Here is a 19,861-nt window from a genome sequence, read left to right as displayed (position 1 = left end):
CACCACATGGACTCCAGCTCCTAACTCCTGATGTCCAAAATCACTCAAGCCCCCTACCCCCACCTCACTCCTACTTCTGCCCAAACTATTCCCCATCCATGTTCTCAATATCAGCCTTGGTCGGTCACCAGGCAAGAAGCCTCGGTTACCACCAGCACCTCCTTGCCAAATCCTGGTGATCAATAACCAAGATAGATGGTCTGAGCTCCTCCTGTTGGGGCTGGGATGTGACTAAGTGGTCTGAGGCATTATTTCATCATCTTAGCACATCTGTGAGGCAAGCACTAAGTTTTCCTCCATTTTACAAATGTTAAATGGAGGCCAAGGGGTTAAACTGTGTGTCCAAAGTCACACAGCTAGAGTGACAGAGCCAGGAACTCACTCTGTCTGACTTCTAAGCACTATATTCTGCACACTATACTCTGCTCTGACTTCTAAGCTCTATACTCTGCTCTGAATATTCATTTCCTTTCATGATGTATCTCAAGCAAGTCCCTTCTTCACTAAAAGGAGTGTGTTACAATAGAAACGAGCATAAACTGGAGCTATATAGATCTGCGTTTGGAGCTAAATAGATCTGAGTTTACTCAGGGGGAGTAAAGGGGAGAGCCTGAGAGGGGCCGGTGTGCCCCTTGCAGTATGACAAGGCACACACGTTCTCTGCACACATGTTCAGCCATCTCTGCTATGAAACCCTCCCTGAACACCCCACCACTACCCCAGCAACACAAATCCCTGCCTCTTCAGCTCTTCCCCAGCATTCAGCACGCACCTCGCTCACTTCCAGGCACTCATGACCTTGCCTCCCACGGCAGTTATACATGGGCGGGCTGCGACTCCGTGGTCTCACACTTCTCCTCCTCCTAACTGCCAATTTAGGTGTTGACTACTCCACTGGCCACAGCTCTGCAAGGGTGGGGGTTGCGTCTGCCTCAGTGCCTAGAACTCCCTAATATTTGTTGAATGAATGAACCGTCAATCCCCTCCACTGGTGAGCTCCCTGAGAGCCTGTCCATGCCAGGTTTTGTATCTTCACAGCCTCTAACACAAGTCAAGGCCCAAAACAGGTGCCCAGTACATATTTCTTGAATTGCAAAATTGTATTTCTGCATGCTCATTTAGAATTCCATCCAAAAGCCAACTCCCTCCCTCTCTTCAAATTCTGTCCAGTGCAGCTGTGTGATAAAGAGAAAACTGGAGAGGGCTTGTTGCCTGAGCCTCCCTGGATATCTGTGGGACAGTGGTCGGTGCCCAGGCCCGGTGTGCCCCACATAAGACTGCAGTTTCTGCCCTCCCCTCCTGAGGTGGGTGACATACCCAGGGTCCTCCCAATTATTTCCAAAGCCAGCTCTTCACATGCTCCATCTCTTATTTGGTCTCTGGTGCTAACAACTAAACAGGATACCTCATTAAAAAGGCACAGAAATAACGTCTGACTAGCTCACCCGCCACCCAAACTCAAAAGACCTCAAGTTCCTTGGGGCAAAGGCCCCAGCTTACTCTATCTCTATATTCCCAGCTCCTAAGTACAAACAACGGGCACTCAATGAATGCTGATCTGCATGGAATAGTAAACAAGATGGTGGACAGGGAACTCCTGCCAAATGATTTAATCCACTTCTCCTGTAAGAGAAATATTTGAAAAGTTAGGAATCAGATTTTGTTCTGCTCATGCCACAAGCCTCTACACCTGCAGCTGCTCATAGCACCAGGCTTAACATTTGAGTCTGCTGTTGAATTCAATTTTCAGCTTTGAAAAATGTCTCTTGACCTGTTCCATTTCTGTCTGCTTCTCTAATGCATCTAACTCGACTTGGTTTCTCCCAACTAAAACAGCAACCTAAAAGCACTAAGAGTTAATGCTACGTAATTAACTTCCTCAATGCTTCTGCCATGCTGCTAGGAGCTGTAATTCCATCTAATTTAAAATTTCTTCCAGCTGTACTTTTGGTCCTTCTCTTCCCACATCTAACTTATTCTCAGGCCGTGTAACCCAGAAAATTATTCTGTGAGGGAATATTGTCAGAATCAAGGGACAATAAATTTCAGTGTAAAACTTTAAGTGTGCAGGCCAAACTCCTTGCTCAGGTTTACATGATGGGTACAAGAGATGATGCGGGGGGGACCAAACAGATGGAGAGATAGATGAGAAGGGCAGGAAGTATGGGGCCCTGGGCCCCCAACGGCAGGAGGAAACCACCTCTCCCCTCCCCCCGAATACCTTTCTTGGCAAAAAATGAGTCGTTGTTTTTTTTTAAAACCTCACCTTCCATATCCTGTAAGAAACCTGTAAATTCACCTCTCTAGAAACACAATCTCAGAAAGAACAGGCACCAGGTGGTAGAGAGAAATGGCCACCATTGTGGGATAATCTTCCAGTTTCTAGAGGGGGTAGATGAATATGAGCTATGATTACTAAAATTACAGCTGGTTTCAGGACAGAGAACAAAGCACAGAGTGTGGCTCTTACCGTGATAAGCCAATTTCCAAATGGCCCCTTTCCCCACTTCCCTGCTCGCTTTTGTATTTGACATTGGCTATCCTGGCCAAATACCACATTCCCATGTGATGGGAGACAGGAATTCTGAAGCCATAAATTCAGGAGTGATGGCTGGAGTGAAATGCTCTCGTGTTCTCTGTGTGGCTACGAGGCACTGCTGAGTTTCCTCGTTCCTTTGACCTAGATTTTTGGCCTCCCCCTACCCCCCTCGGCATACACATACCCACACGTCCTTAGTGATACCAACAGTCGCATTTGATGTTAGAAACTATAAAGTTTTCTGTTCTAAGCAATCTCGAACTCAAATATGGGACACACTTTTATTTCTTTGGAACAAATGATTAAATTCAAAACATACACATATAATGCTTTAAAGAACTTATAAACCCTTCCATGTCCTTCAGAGCTCTAGTCTTCCCTCATAAGAATATCACATTTGATGAAATTATATATTTTTTTAAAAAGTGTATGCTTTCTGAAGGACTTTCAGGTACCAGGGCTCATTTGATCCTCCCATCAGCTCTGTGAGGCACTGGGTGGTTATTATTATCCCCAGTTTTCAAATGGCTAATTGACTTGCCCAAGGTCACACAGCTAGTGAAAGAACTGAGCTAGAAACCAGGTCTTCTCATTCCAAGCTCGTAGCCCTGTCCTCTCCTTTCCACCTTGGGAGTGATGTTAGAAATAGGTCGTCATCACTTCTCAAGTACTGAGTTCTCTTTCAATTCTCTTCCCATCATTTTCCTCAGGAGAGAGATACCCAGGGGACCCATGACTTCAACACCACCCACTTTCCCATGACTCTGAAATCCCAAACTCCAGCTCCAGTCTCTCCTGGCTGTTGGCTGCAGACTCACATACCCAACTGTTTTTCTTCTTAGTTACAGAGCTGCACTCAAATTCACCAGCATACAGTCTGCAGTCTCAGCCCTGCCTCCCTCCTGTATTTTCTATTTTGCAAAGGCATCACCACCTACTCAGTCTTCCAAGCCAGAAACCCCCTCTACCTTAGCTCTCAAGCATGATCATGAAATCCCCCCCTTCCTGTTTTGCTCCCCGAATTCCTTTAAATAGGTCCTCACCTCCTCTTAGCCCAGGCCCCAGCATCTCTTGCTGGAGGGCTCCATTGCTTCTTACAACTTCTCTCCTGACTTTACCCTCTCAGTCTTCACACTCTGATACAGAACCCTTTCTTAGCTCTACTTCTTACTGTTATTTTCCTGCTTAAAATCTTTTAATGGCTCTCCATAAATTTCATGATAAAAATTCAAACTCTCCCACCTGGGCCATGAGGCCCTGTATACCCGTCTAGCTCCCCCCACCCCCTTCTCCTGGAATCAGGTCTAAATTGAAGTCTCACCAGGCAACAGTTCCCAGAATGACCACACCTCTCTGTATCCTAGAAAGAGGAAGGAGTTCTTGTACCATCTGAATGACTCCTTTCATTGATAGAGCCAGTGGCCTCTCCCTAAGTGGAGGAAGTCTCTCTCCCGACCATTTCCGTTATTGTCATCATACTTCAATCAAGTAAGAGACTTGCAGCCATAAGAAACAGAAACTAAAAATGGCTGAAACAACAATAAAGATTTATAATTTCTCAGGGCAGCGCCTGTGGCTCAGTGGGTAGGGTGCTGGCAGGTTAGAACCCAACCACGGCCAAACTGCAACAATGAAAAAATAGCTGGGCATTCTGGCAGGCATCTGTAGTCTCAGCTACTCAGCAGGCTGAGGCAAGAGAATTGCTTAAGCCCAGGAGTTGGAGGTTGCTGTGAGCTGTGACGCCACAGCACTCTACCAAGGGTGATAAAGTGAGACTCCGTCTCTAAAAAAAAAAAGATTTATAATTTCTCAAAGTCCCAAAGTAGGAGGGCGCCTTGGTGATTAATTCAGTGGCTTATAACATGATCAGGGTTCTTTCCATCTTTTGCTCTACCATCCTCAATTTTTTTTTTCTTTTTGAGACAGAGTTTCACTCTATCACCCTGGGTAGAGTGCCATGGTGTCCATAGCTCACAGCAACCTCAAACTCCTGAGCTCAAGGGATCCTCACCTCTAGGCCTTCCAGAGGGCTAGGATTACAGGCATGAGCTACCACGCCCCATCATCCTCACATATTAATAGAATTATTGTCAACTCCGTGTCATAGGCTTTAGAGACATTCTTGGTGGGGGTAGCAAATATTTATCTTTTAATGAAAATTAATTTCATTTTCTGAAATAACCAAAAGCTACATAGAGTCAAGTCTGGTGAGTAATATGAGTAATCCAGATAGGCAATAACATGTGGGGGTCACAGACACAGTAAGACCATAAAGTAACAAGACAGAACTCTTGGTTTTGCTTGTGATCTGGCTCTGAAAGCAAGTTTAGAAAAGGCAACCCAAGCATCTTGAGTTTGATCCAAACTATCGGTGAGACACCCAGAGCATGAACACAAAGAGTTACTGTTTTCAACACTGGCCTGCTTGGATGTTTACATTTTAATCTGCTTATTTAAAAAATTAAAACAAATTAAGTTTTTAAGAGTTTCCTGCTTACCTGGATGAGAAAAACAAAAACCAAGCAACAAACAAAAAACCATAGAGTATCCATTCTTGCCTTCCCGCCATCTGCTCAGAGGAGGAATTTAAGATGCTAAGATCTGGGACAAACGCATTTCCAAAATAGAAGGAGAAAGGAATTCAGGGAAGTCCCTGAGTGCCGAACTTGGGAGGCCAAGCCACAGTGGGGTGATATGAGTGGGTGGCACAAGTGGACAGAAATAACTTAGGGTCAAGAGAAGCCAAACTCCAAAGATAAGCCCACTGCTCCCCAACCGGGCCCAGGGTAAATCCCAGAGCAGCTGTTCAATTCCTTTGGCTTATTTTCCTGTAAGTCCAAAGGCCCTGCTCTGCCCCGCAACCCCTTTCTCTGGCTTTTTGGTATCATCCCTGCAGTGTCTTTGTCCTTCTTTCTCTTCTGTGTAGATTTTAAGTAACCAAGAGGAATGGTTCAAGGCGGAGCTTGGGAGCCAAGAAGGATATGTGCCTAAGAATTTCATAGACATCCAGTTTCCAGAGTAAGTATTTGCAGCCTGCGGGATAGGCTTAGCCTTACCCACTCCCCTCACTTTCCCGTAAGGCACACTAAGATCATCTGTGTGCCTAAGATGTTGTCAAAAATGGCAGCTTCTGGAGATCTCTCCCCAGAGCTTCCAGAACCACATGGGGCAGACCAGGACAGGAGGGAGAATTTGCATTTTACTTCACTCCCTATTGAATTTTACACTGTGCACATAGATTGTCTATTTTAAGTTTCTATAAAATAAGTTTATCAACTCAAATCATTGATAGTGATTGCAATCACAGGGTTTACGAGAATTCCAAAGGGATCACCATTAACCACCCCATTCCAAGAGCTGCTATTTCAAGGCACTTCTCCATCACCTTCCAACCCTACTTTGCAGCCCCACCAGCCTCCCTACCCTTAATCGGGTGGGTACATGGACACTCCTGCCTTGCCTTGCTCACCCCAATAAGAGAAGTCAGTGGGGGGAAGGGGAACTCCCTTTATAAAGAGGAAACGAAAAATTGAGATTGGGTCTGGTGTGTCTTAAGAATTGACCACAAGGGTTAGATAGGAATCTAATCTTATCTCAGAGCCAGGGTCTAGCCCAAAGAGTAAAGGTTTGTTAGGAAACGGAAGTGGTATTAATGACTCCAATGAGTGCAACAGCAGCATTGATGGTGAACTATTACTATGAGCCGGTGGAATGACCACTGACCTTGACTGTGCCCTAAGAATTTCATAGACATCTAGCTTCCTGAGTAAGTATTTGCAGCCTGCTGGGATACTACCAGTAATCTGCTAGGTGACTGCATTACCTTCCCGCTCCCCAACCTCCAGCCTCTTTCCATCTCACTTTCAGCTTGTGGCTTTGCTTCTAGGTTCTCTGGGACAGTAAAATCCATCCCCAACTCTATCCCACCACATCTGCCATCCCCCTGCAATTGCACTCAGCCACTCTGCCTCTCCTGCAACTATTCAGAAGGAACTGTCAGTGCTTCTAGCAGAAATTCTCCCCTTTCCTTTCCACATCAACTTTCTTTCCTTCCCTGCTGGGTCATTCCCATTAGCAAACAAACGTGCTGCAATTTCTCCCAACTTACCAGAAAACAAACAAAGAAGACAGAAGGAAACCTCTTGATCTCAAATCCCCTTCCAGCTACATTCCATTTCTTCAAAAGAACTATTTGTATTCACTGTATCCAACTCCTCATCCAGCCTGACTTTCCTATCCAGGGGACCACAGGCCCTGGGGGCCTTCTCAGCAGATTTGACCTCAGTGCTCTCTCCCTACTTTTGAAACACTTTCTTCATTAGGCTAAGGGGCACCCTTCCTTCCCATCTCCTTTGCAGGTTCCTCCTCCTCTCCAATATCTTTTAGGTTCAGAAATCTCATTCTCAGTGACATCTTTCTTGTCACCGTATTTTAAATACTCTCCCACCCCCACTCCCTGCCCCTCTTCTCTGGTTTCATTTTTTCCACAGCACTTGTCATCATGTGACACGTTGATGTTTTAATCACAGTAGAATCTCCAGAGTTGACCACCTCCCTACGTTGACCTAATTTTCAAAGACTGCACATGCACCACATGTACGTATCAGTACAGTGGGCCTCGTTCCTTATGTCGACCAATGTGCTATGGTCCCTTGTACATTGAACTTACAGAGGTTCTACTGCATTTTGTTTATTGCGTGCCCCCCACTGAAATGAAAATTCCCTGTCTCTTCTGCTTGTCACTGTGTCTCCCGTGCCCAGAAGAGACCCAACACAATAGTAGATGTTCAATAAAGCTGTTAGCAAATGAATGAAGGACTTTGTGATGATATGTATTAATATTGAAACCCTAGCCTCTCATGTCTGATATAGAGCATGTGAAATTTTTGCAAGTCTTGAAAGAAGCCATTCATCAAATTCTAGGTGGAGGTCAGCGGTGTATTTTCTAAATTCCCCTGTCTGCTACCTGTTCTGAAATATTTCCTTGGTGGGACAGCTGCTGTGCGGTGCACCCACTCCTCTTCCCACCCTGTTACACACATGGCGATGCTGTGGCAGTCACTTGTTCAGCCCTGCAGGGTTGTACAGCAAATACTCTGGCATGATCTATTGGCCACCAGAAACCCCAGCTTTCAGCCCCCTCTAAGCACAACCAACCTTCCCCTGTGGCCTGGGTCTGGAATAAGCACACCCTTTCTGCTACCCTTGTCTCAGAGTCCAGGTTCCCAAATTTCAGAAAGCCCGGGGAATTGCTAACAAAGAAATCCGAAGCCCAAGCCTGTTGGGCATTTATCTTCAAGGGACATGAGTACTAGCCTTCTGGTGGCAGTAATTAGAGCAGCCACCGTGAAGCAATGTGACACAGTCCCACCTTTGCCTGCTGAGTGATTGCAAACACTCATTTTGCTTATCTGTAGTTCTGAGAGGTTTCTGGCCTTCTGCCCTGAGCCCATAGCCACTGTTTGCCTTGCCCTGTGTATTTGACTTTTTTCATACATGCTATGCCGTGTGTAGCAATAGCTCCAGGGGCTGCCACCCTGACTGCTCGCCTGAAAGAGCAGTTTCTCCCATGTGTTCTTTTGCACATTAAAGATTATTTTCCAGCCTAGATTTTTGGGGAGGGCCCAGCTGCTGTGGAGACACTGCTCTCTGGCTGCTGCCAGCCCCACTCATCTCCAAGGGCACCTATGCAGGGCTCCCTGGGTGCTTTGGAGCCTCTTCTGGGCACACTGGCAAAGCATGCCAGCCCAGGTGGCAAGACCCCCCCAACATAGTAACTCTCCTTTAATGCCCTGAGGAGGGGTGGCCATTCCTAGCCTGGTTGTCCCAGCACCTGAAGCTGCCCCTTCCCTCTCTGTGCCTCTGTCCCTCATGCGGCTGCTCCCCACAGTGAGTCACTCCCACACTGCCCCATTTTGGTGCAGTGGCACATTTCCATGATTCAGGTTTTCCAAGCTGGAGAGCGACTTCTCCTGGAGGGAAAGAACAAAGAGTAAGTCAAGGGGAACTCGCCTGACTTTCCTGACAACTGCCTATGGCACTGGTTTGGTTTTAAAAAGCAGCTGGCCCCTCTTTGGTCTCTCTCTGCTCTCTACTGAAGAGTCCCCCTTCTCTCCCGTTGGGTCACCTCTTCTCCATGTCTTTCTCCTACCACTCATGTGCCTCACCCAGACCCTCTTCTTTTATCTCACTCAATAGATGGTTTCACGAAGGCCTCTCGCGACACCAGGCAGAGAACTTACTCATGGGCAAGGAGGTTGGTTTCTTCATCATCCGGGCCAGCCAGAGCTCCCCAGGGGACTTCTCCATCTCTGTCAGGTACTGGCCATTCCCAACACTACCCTGACCCTTCTGAGCCTGTAACTACCCCAACTACTGAAGCCATGGGGTGATCTGATGTGACCCAGTGATCAGAAGCGTGGTAGCCAAGGAGACCAACTATGGCAGCATCTAACAACTGTGCTGTCCCTTTCCTTCCCAGAACATGCACACCTAACTCTAGTACATTAGCTTGTGTTGAAAATTATTTATGTATTCATCCGCCCACCCCTCTAGCCCAGGTGCTTCTGGAAAGGCAAGAATTTTCTCTGCTTCGTCTTTGTGCCTCTAACAGTGCCTTGCATAAAATAGGTGCTCAGTGAGTGTTTGGGGAAGGAAGGAGGGGAGGGAAAAAGAGAACTTCCACTTGTCCTTGCCATCTAGGGGCTTAAATGTTGAGTTTTTCTTAAGCAAATATCCAGTATAATCAATACTAATATGAAGCCATGGCTCAGCGCCCATAGCACAGGGGTTACAGTGCCAGCCACAGGCACCAAGGCTGGTAGGTTTGAACCTGACCTGGGCCAGCTAAACAACAATGACAACTGTAACAAAAAATAGCCGGGTGTTGTAGTGGGTGCCTATAGTCCCAGCTACTTGGGAGGCTGAGGCAAGAGAATCGCTTAAGCCCAAGAGTTTGAGGTTGCTGTGAGCTGTGATGCAATAGCACTCTGCCAAGGCAACATAGTGAGACTCTGTCTCCAAAATAATAATAATAATAGTAATAATATGAAGCCAGTAGACGAACTAATACACAGCCACACAAGAGAAAAACTTAGTTTAATTCAAATTGGGGGAAGAGGGAAGGGGAAGGAGGGAAGCAGATTATGTTCCCACCTAATGGGCACAATGTAAGGATATATGGTTCACCTTCTGGGATGGGGGACACAACAAAGACTTTACCTATCAAATAATATTGTAACCTAATCATCTGTACCCTCACATTAGTCTGAAATTTTTTTAAGAAAGGGTTGTATTGTGGTGGCACCTGTGGCTCAAAGGAGTAGGGCACCAGCCCCATATACCGGAAGTGGTGGGTTCAAACCCGGCCCCAGCCAAAAACTGCAAAAAAAAAGAAATGGTTATATTGTTTAAAAAAAACAAAAAACAAAAAAACTTCAGCTTTTCTTTTGCTGGATGTCTGAAGAAGGGTAAGAGAACAGCAGAAGTCACTGCTAGAGGAGATGCAGGGGTGATGCCCTTTCCCCACTACAGGGGCACAGCCAACACTCCTCAAACAAAGGCAGTTTCTCTGATATTATAATTATTTATTAAAGAGAAAACCACAGCAAATTTATTTAATCAAAGTTTTGTCTGATTATGGAAGCCTTTGAAAATGAAGACCCAAAGACCCAGGGAAAACTGTCTATTTTTATGCCTAGGGGTGATAAAGAATGGACAGCCTCGTAGTAATGTGATTGGACAAAAAGGGTGTGATCTAACGGTAACAGACCTAGTGAGGAAGCGCAGCAAGGTCCATCTGTTCAGATTCTTCTTGGCCTCTCTGTGTGGCATACCTTGCTCCTGGGGATAGGGCAGGACCCCTCTGGAATGAGGGTCTTATGACCTACTACCAGACACGGTAGGTCAGAGAATTTCTTAGGGCCAGCTCTTACACAGAAAGGAGAGGAAAAGTTACAGTTTATGCCTGCTTTAGGGGAGAGGGGTTCTAGTTTCTATGATCAGCCTTGGGGAAGAGGAATTCTGGTTTCTGGGACTCGCTTTGGGAGAGAAAGAGGGCAGGAGAAGGTCAGAGGGAGACTTTGCTTCTGAGGCTGCTTCTGAGGCCTTCCAATCTCCTTTGGTTCAAAGTACTCAGCATGATAAGGGGTATCATTTTCTAAGCCCAACAGATACATATATAATCATAGGCAGCTGAACAAAAAGAAAGGCTACCTGAACACAGAGCAATATAGCAAAAGTGAAAGCAACAGAACAGAGCCAAGGAGGGCCAAGGCTGGGGGGCTGTCACAGAGGAATCTCTCTCATGTGTGGCACTTGGGAGGAAGTGACTCAGTCCAGGCATAGACTTTACACAGCCCCAAACTCAGAAGCCCCAAGTCTGAACACACAGCGTGTGGTCAGCATGTTGGGGATTGCAAGTCACACCTTAGACTTGGTGACCACATGTGAAAGTAAAAGAAATAATGCTGATAGCAGATTAGGAGAAGGCCTGACAACCTATACAGTAAAACCTTGCTGTCATATTCAATATATGAAAGGCATGCAGCTTTATTTGTCTTAAGAACTGAAATTCAATCTCAGGTAAGAAATTGCGGCCACTTTGCTATTTAGAAAGAATGAATATCTGTGAATATTTTAAAGGATAGGTAGGAAGGACTTACAAATAATGGGTCAACCATTAGCATGCACACTTGCATCTAATGGGCTAGATTAGATGGATAGACCAAGCTTATTAGAACAGCTTGGTCTATTCAGCATTGCCATTGCAATCTTGCTTAAATTCTCATTTTCCTTAACTAAAATTTTCTTTTTCACCACTTAGATGATGGGAAATTTTAGCTGAGGCCAATATTGATATGTCATGAATTCTAAACTTGTTAGGTCTTAATGACATTTTGTTCTCTTAATACATCTTATAAGTCAAACCTATTTCTTAAGCCCCCTCCCTGCCCCCCTACAAACTGGGCCAAGTAAATTGGTAAATTTAAAAGCATCTTTTGGTTCCTCTGGTTTGTGTGAAGATGACTTTGGCTTTTTCAGTGAGGAATTATGGTTTATATTTCCTTTATTGTAGTAAATTCTATAAATAGTCAGGTCTACAGCCATAGTACCTAATCACACCTTATCTCATCTGATCTTGGAAGCTAAGCAGGGTCAGGCCTCGTTAGTACTTGGATGGGAGACAGAGTGCAGGCCATTTTCTCTCTACAGATCAAGATGACCAACAGCAACCCTGACATTCATCCTTGAAGCATATGAAAGTAAAATGGATAATGTTTCACACTAAGTTCTTTGACTATGATGTGCTGGATGAATAATTATAATATCACAGGAATACTTCTTCTTCCTCACTCAGACTATGAGCAGAGCCATGGATTCTTAGAGTAAAGAATGTGTTAGTGGCCAAAAGCAAAAGGGAAGATGATGAAGCAGTGAGAGCAATCCAAATCAGTCAAGCAAGAGGTTACTGCACAACCTTTGGTCTCACCCAGTATGAGCAGAGCCCAACATATCGGATGAGATTGAGGGTCCAGATTTATGTCCCCTTCTGAACACAGATCCCTAAATCCGTCCCTAAGAAATTTCTGCTTACCTTCAGAGGTATCTTTATTCTCTAAGACCTTTTAAATTCTTGACCTTTCTTCTAGTATAGGCAATTGGTATCTTCAGTGCCAATTTAATTTTAGATTGAAATGTATGCCTGCTTGAAAAATAAACTTTATATCCCAAAGAGAATGACTTAGCAATAGAGTAAGACTGAATCTAATAGTGAAGACTCAGATGGATAAAATCTAATTTCTCCAGTTCTGGTATGAATGTGCCCCATCACTTGTGAGTCCAGACTGGAATCAAAATGTACTGATCAAAAACAAGACAGTATGCTCACGTGGTGTGACAGACCAAGCTCACTGGACTAAAATCAGAGACCCTGGGTTCCTGCCCCAACCCTGCCATTCTCTCACAGTGACTCTGACCAAACTGCACCTCTGTGGACCTCAGTGTCCTCATCTGTAAAATGAAGAAGTCAGGCTACTCAGTTTCCATGGTCCTTCCCAATTAAAACCCTACAATTCCATATGTTTTACTCCCCCAAAACTCAAAATACTTGGTAACCTCATTTATGCAAAATATAAACCCAAATCAAGAGATCCTTATTACATAAAGAATAAACATGACAGATTTATTAGGCAAGAGAGTAGCTTCTGACCTGCCAGTACTAGTTGATGGGCTTAAAGGAGATGGTTCAAAGTATTTCTGACAGAAAAAAATAGGGCTTGAAAAACCCCTCTGCTACTGAGTCCTTAACACAGTGCAGGACTTAGGTGTTGCCATGTTTAAAGTAAACATTGTGAAAAGGACTTTGATCTTTTAGTTTTTAAGGTACTTGGAACATTTCTTTCCTGTAAAAGATTGGTTCCAATGTTCAGGAGAGAGTCTATCTAATTACCTTGTGCTGATATAAAAATGTAGTGTAGCCTGTGTCCTAAGTGGTCCATCCCATAAACCTCCTATTAAAGCTTGACTGGGCCAACTCACCTGCCCAGCTCTGAGTGAGTCATTCATGTCTACATCTCCTGCCCAAATAGATCTCCATCATCTCTAGATGCAAGCAGTGTGGAGGTAGGGCCATCGTCATCATATAACATTCCATGTGGATTTGCCTTGATCTCCAGGCATGAGGATGACGTTCAGCACTTCAAGGTCATGCGAGACAACAAGGGTAATTACTTCCTGTGGACTGAGAAGTTCCCATCCCTAAATAAGCTGGTGGACTACTATAGGACGACTTCCATCTCCAAACAGAAGCAGATCTTCCTAAGGGACAGAACCAGAGAAGATCAGGTATGCTCCAGATCCAAATAAACCCCAATCTAGAGATTTTAGGCAGCTCGAGTTCCCACATGAACCACCAAGAAAATGCATCATGGGCAGATCCTCTGAGCATTCTGAAAGGCAGAATAACTCTGAAGTCAGATCTCAGTTGTGTGTTAAATGTTAGCTTAACATTTCTTAGCTATATGATTTTGGAAAGTTCCCCCATCCTCAGTTTCATCATCCATAAAATAGGGGCAATGGTGAAATCTAACTTACAGCATGGTTGTGATTCATATTTATCCCTTCCATCACTCCTAATCACTCAACAAATATTAGCTCTTGGTGTGGATGCCATTGTTTTGTTATAGACATCGTTACATCCTGATTTTCAGCCTAGCTCAGGAGTTGTCCAAGGATAAAAGAGTCAGGGCTGGCTACAGAGAGGAATATTAAGGGGCAGCCTAGAGTCCAGGACTAAAGCAGCAGGTGGAGTTTTGTGGAGGGTTTGAGTGTGAGGGACCATAGAAGGAGAAAACTGTACTTGAAATTCTTGTTCTTGGAAATATTAGGAACATATTATTTTAGTAGAAAATATATCAGACAGACCTGGCATTGAATCTAATTTAATCACTTAACAATCTGTATTACCTAGGCAAGTTAAGACACCCACTCTTTTTTTTTTGAGACAGAGTCTCACTATGTAACCCTTGGTAGAATGCCATGGCATCACAGCCCACACCAACCTCCAAGTCTTTTTTTTTTCTTTTTTGTTTTGTTTTGTTTTGTTAGAGACAGAGTTTCACTTTATCACCCTTGGTAGAATGCCATGGCATCACAGCAACCTCCAGCTCTTGGACTTAAGCAATTCTCTTGCTTCAACCTCCCAAACAGCTGGGACTACAGGTGCCCTCACAATGCTTGGCTATTTTTTGTTGCAGATGTCATCGTTTAGCTGGTCGGGGCCAGGTTTGAACCCACCAGCCACGGTATATGTGGCTGGAGCCATAACCACCATGCTATGGGCACCTAGCCAAGACACCCTTTTTTTTTTTTTTCAGATAGTTTCACTCTGTCACCCTGGGTAAAGTGCCATGGCATCATAGCTCACAGTAACTTCAAACTCTGGGGCTGCAGAGATTTTCTTGCCTCAGTTTTTCTATTTTTAGTAGAGACAGGGTCTTGCCCTTGCTCATGCTGGTCTCAAACTCATGAGCTCAGGTGATCCTTCCACCTTGGCCTGCCAGAGTGCTAGGGTTACAGGCATGAGCCACTGAGCCACTGCGCCCAGCCTTGAGTCACCTTTCTGAGTACCAGTTTTCTCATTTGTAGACTAGCAAGAACAATAATACCTCCATCTGTGGGCCATTGTGAAGATTACATGAGGTAATATAGCTAAGCAATGCCATAGAACCTGGCCCTTACAAGGCACTGAGGAAATGTTACCTTCCCTCCCTTAAGTAAATTCACCATATAATAATTTATTAACGCTTTTTCAAATGAAATGACACGGTTATAAGAGACAGGTATTATAAGAAGAAGTATTCATAACAACAGGTGAAATCCTAGGGAAAGTTTATTTTAAAAGGCACCAAGACTGTGACAGCAATAACATATGCTTTGGGGAAGTAAAGAAAACCCTGCCTTTCAAGTCTTGGTTGCTTTTAAGCCTGAGAAGCTCCTGTTAAAGGAGAAAATAGTGTCCCCACCAAGTGCACACAGAAGTTCAGAAGGAAAAATAAAGGTTAACCAGATCGTCTGAATTATTTTAACCAGGAAACAGAGAGATTAACTTACCAGGATGTGCATTCAGAGATAACAGAGGCAATATAAAATTGCATTAAACTGGATTAAATGAGTTAATATTTGTAGAGTGCTTAGAATAGTACCTGGTATATACTAAGCCCTGGGCCCTGTGTAATTGTTTGTCAAATAAAAATAACAATAAAGTATTTCTGATTCACAAGGCTGTTATAACATTAAGCAGAAAGGCCTTGCTCCTTCCCAGCATGCCCAGCGGCAGGTCTGGTTTCCATGGTGCTGAGAGAGTGTTGCTGTTTAGGTCTCTGTCACCAGGCTATAAATGACAGCTCAAAATCAGGCAAAGTCAACAGCAGAGCTTATCTGTAGGGGTAGGATGTCCACCAGTGTGGCAACATGAGATAAGGAGGGGTGGCATTGTGTCAGTAAAATGGAATATTTAAGCTTGATTACACAGAGGAAAACAAGCCTGCTAGGTACAGACTAAACGGGTACCACGTGGAAACTGAACCAGAGAATTGAATTCCTAAAATTGGGAGAATCTGAGAATGGAGAGGCTCCTTTTGAGAATGTGAAAATCTGAACCATTAGTCCCCTTTAAGGTCAACCCACCCCCCAGCTATCTCTTGGAGACTTGGGGAGCCAAGTCTAGGAATAATTGCAACAGGTGGGGTCAGGCCAGAAGCTCCCAGAAGACATCTCTGTTCTCTCTCCCAGGGTCGCCGAGGCAACAGCCTAGACAGAAGGTCCCAAGGAAGCCCGCACCTCAGTGGAGCCAGTGGAGCCGTGGGAGAAGAAATCCGGCCTTCCATGAACCGCAAGCTGTCAGATCACCCGCCAGGGGTCCCCTCACAGCACCAGCACCAGCAGGCACCCCTGCACTATGCCCCCCCACTGCAGCCCCAGCAGCAGCGCTACCTGCAGCATCACCACTTTCACCAGGTATCTGGAAAGAATGAGATGGGCACGAGAGGGTGGGAAGGAGGCCCTGCCTTACCCCCAGGCCTGGCCGTGTCTCCTGAGGTCTCACAGGATTCTCCACGTGGCAGAAATATGGAAACTGCTCTTGGCAAAGAAGTCTCTGTGAATTAAATGGCTCACCGCCTGAATACACACACACACATTGTAACCTTGAGGACTCAGTGAGCAATGGCTTCATTTTCCTATCAGCACAATTCTAAATCTATTCCTGCCCCTTAACCCATCCTGCTGTGGAGATCCACAAGAAAAAGGGATTAAGACCTGCAGTGGAGCCTTGCTTATTTATTTATTTATCCCCCGCCTTGTTCCAGATGGGATTTCAGGTGGCTTATGGAGAGAACAATGCAGCCAGATAATATCGTTCCTAAATTCCTTAGCAGGGCACACAAAGCCCTTTGTTCACAGCCCACATCTGTTTCCCCAACCTGCTTCCTGCTCCCTCCCCCCACTCCCCATGCAGATACCATTCCAGCAACCCTGCACTACCCTTAGTTACCTGAATGGTCCGTGACTTTGTGGGGTTTTATATGCTGATCCCTCTGTCTCTAGTGCCCTTCCCTGGCCAGTCCTTATTTTAAGCTGAAACACAAGCATCATCTCTTCTATGAAGCCTTCTCTGGTTTACCCAGGCAGACTTAGAAGCTCTCCTCTCTGCTCACTTACCACTTAAGTGAGTATGGTTACCCTCTAAACAGAAGCTTCATGAAGCCAGAGTCCTGCTGTTTGCAGCTCTGTATCCTTAGTGTCTGGACAGATGGTGGAAGCCTGATAAATACTTCTTGAGTGAATATATGAAACCCATATTTGGCTCCTTTGCCAAATCTAAGGTCCTGTGATCCTCCTCTTCTCTCCATCATCGAGAGTTTATTGCCACCATCAGTGGTTAGCAAGTATTCCTGGAATGCTGGCTGTATTCATGGCATCCCAGCGAGGCACTGGGGAAGCCTGCCAGTGGAGTGATGGGTTCTCTTGCTGCATCTGTTTCTAGGAGCGCCGAGGAGGCAGCCTTGACATAAACGACGGGCATTGTGGCACCAGCCTGGGCAGTGAAATGAATGCAGCCCTCATGCATCGAAGACACACAGACCCGGTGCAGCTGCAAGTGGCAGGGGTAGGTGAACTGTCCCTCTCCAGGCTCCCTAGGGGGAAGGCTGAGGGACAGAGTTCAGTGGAAGAGACTCAGCAGGAGAGAACTAAACTGCACAGAGCTCAGCTGGAGGCAGAGGATATCCAGGGAGTGACAGTGCGGGGAGGCTTGGGACAAGCTCATCTCAGCAGCTCCACGAGGTCTGTCATTCCCAGTCTGGGTGTCTGGCCTTCCCTGGCCTTGAAGTTCTTGGCTCTTGTTCTTCATCTCCTTTATTACTGTAGTATCATTGCTTTATCACTCAGATCCATCTTGACTCATGACTCTATTGCACTAATCCCGGGGCGGTGGGGGGGGAGCATTATTTTAAACATGTTGCCATTTGTTTGTCACTTGAAGAAAATAAAAATACCACCTACTGGTGTGCAGAGAGGATTCTCTATGACATCTCTGTCACTTAACAGTTCTGAGTCCATGTTCAGGGCTGTGCCTCCACGTGGCCATGGTGCCAGGAGCCCGCAGACCCTGTGCTGTGGACTGGTGGCTCTGAGGAGAGCCTGGCTGGCCCCAGCTCAGCATAGCCTCCCTGTGCTTCCCCCAACAGCGAGTGCGGTGGGCCCGGGCCCTGTACGACTTTGAGGCCTTGGCGGACGACGAGCTGGGATTCCACAGTGGAGAGGTGGTTGAGGTTCTAGACAGCTCCAACCCATCCTGGTGGACCGGCCGACTGCACAACAAGCTGGGCCTCTTCCCTGCCAACTATGTGGCACCCATGATGAGATGAACCCTTCAGGGGGCCGGAGGCGTTTTATCTGAAGCTTCCCACAAGAGGGGACAAGGAAAAAAGGCTAGACTGCTTGACTACATGCACACACATATGTCTATGTGTGCCTACATACATACACGACATTTTGTAATAGTAATTTATTGGCAACCGGGATGGCTAATTAGTTGATATGAAAAGGAGCTTGGGTAGAGAATGATATTCATACTTATTTTTCTATTCCCCTCAGGGTTTGCAGAGGGCAGTAGGGGCGGGGAGGGGGGTGCAGGGAAATCAAACAGAACTTCCTTCTTGCCTTGGGAATTTTCACAGAGAGTAGCTAAGCAGAGACCACACCCTGATGTTGGACATAGGACAGCAGGGTGGAGTTAGACTTGGTGAGGCACGTTCTAGCTCATCTGCAAGCCCTGCTCCCCTGGAGGGGCAGCTCCCCTGGAGGGGCAGCTCTCCTCTTGTTCTTCGAGTGGTGAGCACTGCTGCGCTGAGAATCCAGGTGCCAATCCAGTGCCACAGGTAGCCAGGTCTGAGCTGAGAGTGGGCCCAGGTGTAGGGGCAGGACAGGACTGGAGAGCCCCACCTCAACAGGGTTGATCTCTGAGTCAACACCCCGCTGAGACTCTCATGTCCTTCAGATGAATGTGCCTTGGGGAATCCTCCTCCCTGCAGACAGAGGAGAATGGTCTACAGCATGGAGAGGAATGGACACCCCATGAAGAGCCCAGCCCTGGGAAATCAAGGGATTTCTCTTGGTCCCCCAATGGCCACTCGGATGTAACCTCTGCTCCCCAGCTGCAAAGAAAGAGGCTACAGAGAAAGATCCTACAAAGTGCCTGGGGAATCACTAGCTGAGAATGTTCAGTTCAGAGTAGAGTTCCAGTGTGATGCTTACAAGGGTGTATCTTCAGGGTTCTGTTCATTTTGGAGAGGCCTTGCCCAGGGGCACAGAGAGTGGCCCACTTTGCTGCATTGACTGTTGGTTGATTGGTTGAGCATGACCCAGGCAGAAGCTGGCTTTGAGATGAGCTTCCTTTTGGAGCTAACAAATGCTGACCTCTGCCCAAGAGCTGCACCTAGGGAGAGAAGCCTCCCTGCTGCCACCATCCCTTCTTGTCAACTCAAACCAGAGTCGTGTTCCTAAAGCTCTACCGGGGGTGTGAAGGGCAGACTAGCCTGGCAGGGGGAAGAGACACTGGACACTGGAAGCTCAGGGCTTTAGTGGAGCCTGAAAGCAAACATGTCTGCACAGAGGGCACTTCTTAGGAATGCTTGTGTATGTGTGTGGGTGTGTGTGCTCTATGCATGTGTCTGCGTGTATGCATATATGCTGAGACAGGAAAGAAAGGGTCAGGGCGAAAGTGTTAGTGAGGGAGCCTAGAGAGGGATTCTCTTCCCCAGCCCTTCCTGCTCTATGGGGTCCCAGAAGCAGCCATTGTAAACATGATATGAGAAGAGTTTGTGACTCAGAAGTTCACTGCCCGTGTAACGTAAGCTGTGTCCCTTGTGACTCTGAGTCTACTATTCTCTGATCCCCATGTTCCCTTTAGAGAAAAGGTAGGGGAGGAGACCCTGTGGGGGGCATTGGGAGGGATAAGAAAATAGCCTGGGAGAGGCAGGTGGGAGTAGAGCCTGAGTGGGGAGCATCTGCAGCCTTTGGAAGTGAGAGCATGGAGAGGAACAGGTGGCGGGACATCTCAGAGGATAGAGGAGCCGCGTGAGTGACACAGAGGCAGGAACAGGAGCTTAGGGTAAAGAAAGCCAAGTGAAGAGTGAGTGACAGCCAGTAGGCAGGCAGGGCACAGAAGGGAGGAGCCAGGCAGGTGGGCACAGGGGAATCAGAGCAGAGAAGCTGCCACTGCAGCCAAGGCAGGAAGCAAAGAAACACAGGAATAAAAAG

The 19,861-nt window shown here is 46.3% G+C and overlaps 1 protein-coding gene across 2 annotated transcripts in view; it reads left to right on the top strand.

The window, feature by feature from the left end:
• The window catches only part of GRAP2 (GRB2-related adaptor protein 2), a 61,193-nt gene extending 42,944 nt beyond the window's left edge, over positions 1-18,249 (top strand). The window contains exons 3-8 of one of the 2 annotated variants that reach the window (XM_003783179.3): positions 5,466-5,557; positions 8,738-8,857; positions 13,216-13,384; positions 15,833-16,057; positions 17,085-17,207; positions 17,788-18,245. In XM_003783179.3, the coding sequence (XP_003783227.1) occupies positions 5,466-5,557; positions 8,738-8,857; positions 13,216-13,384; positions 15,833-16,057; positions 17,085-17,207; positions 17,788-17,967 (909 nt within the window). In that variant the 3' untranslated portion in view covers positions 17,968-18,245. Of the gene's footprint in view, positions 1-5,465; positions 5,558-8,737; positions 8,858-13,215; positions 13,385-15,832; positions 16,058-17,084; positions 17,208-17,787 lie in introns of both variants that reach the window. The other variant, XM_012814173.1, reaches the window with a different exon arrangement.
• The last annotated feature ends 1,612 nt before the right edge of the window (positions 18,250-19,861 follow it).

This window comes from Otolemur garnettii, unplaced genomic scaffold (genome assembly GCF_000181295.1).
Source record: "Otolemur garnettii isolate 467f Iridium unplaced genomic scaffold, OtoGar3 scaffold00007, whole genome shotgun sequence".
Classification (NCBI taxonomy): domain Eukaryota; kingdom Metazoa; phylum Chordata; class Mammalia; order Primates; family Galagidae; genus Otolemur; species Otolemur garnettii.
The sequence above is the reverse complement of the archived record's forward strand: the minus strand, read 5'-3'. Positions and strand labels throughout refer to the sequence as shown.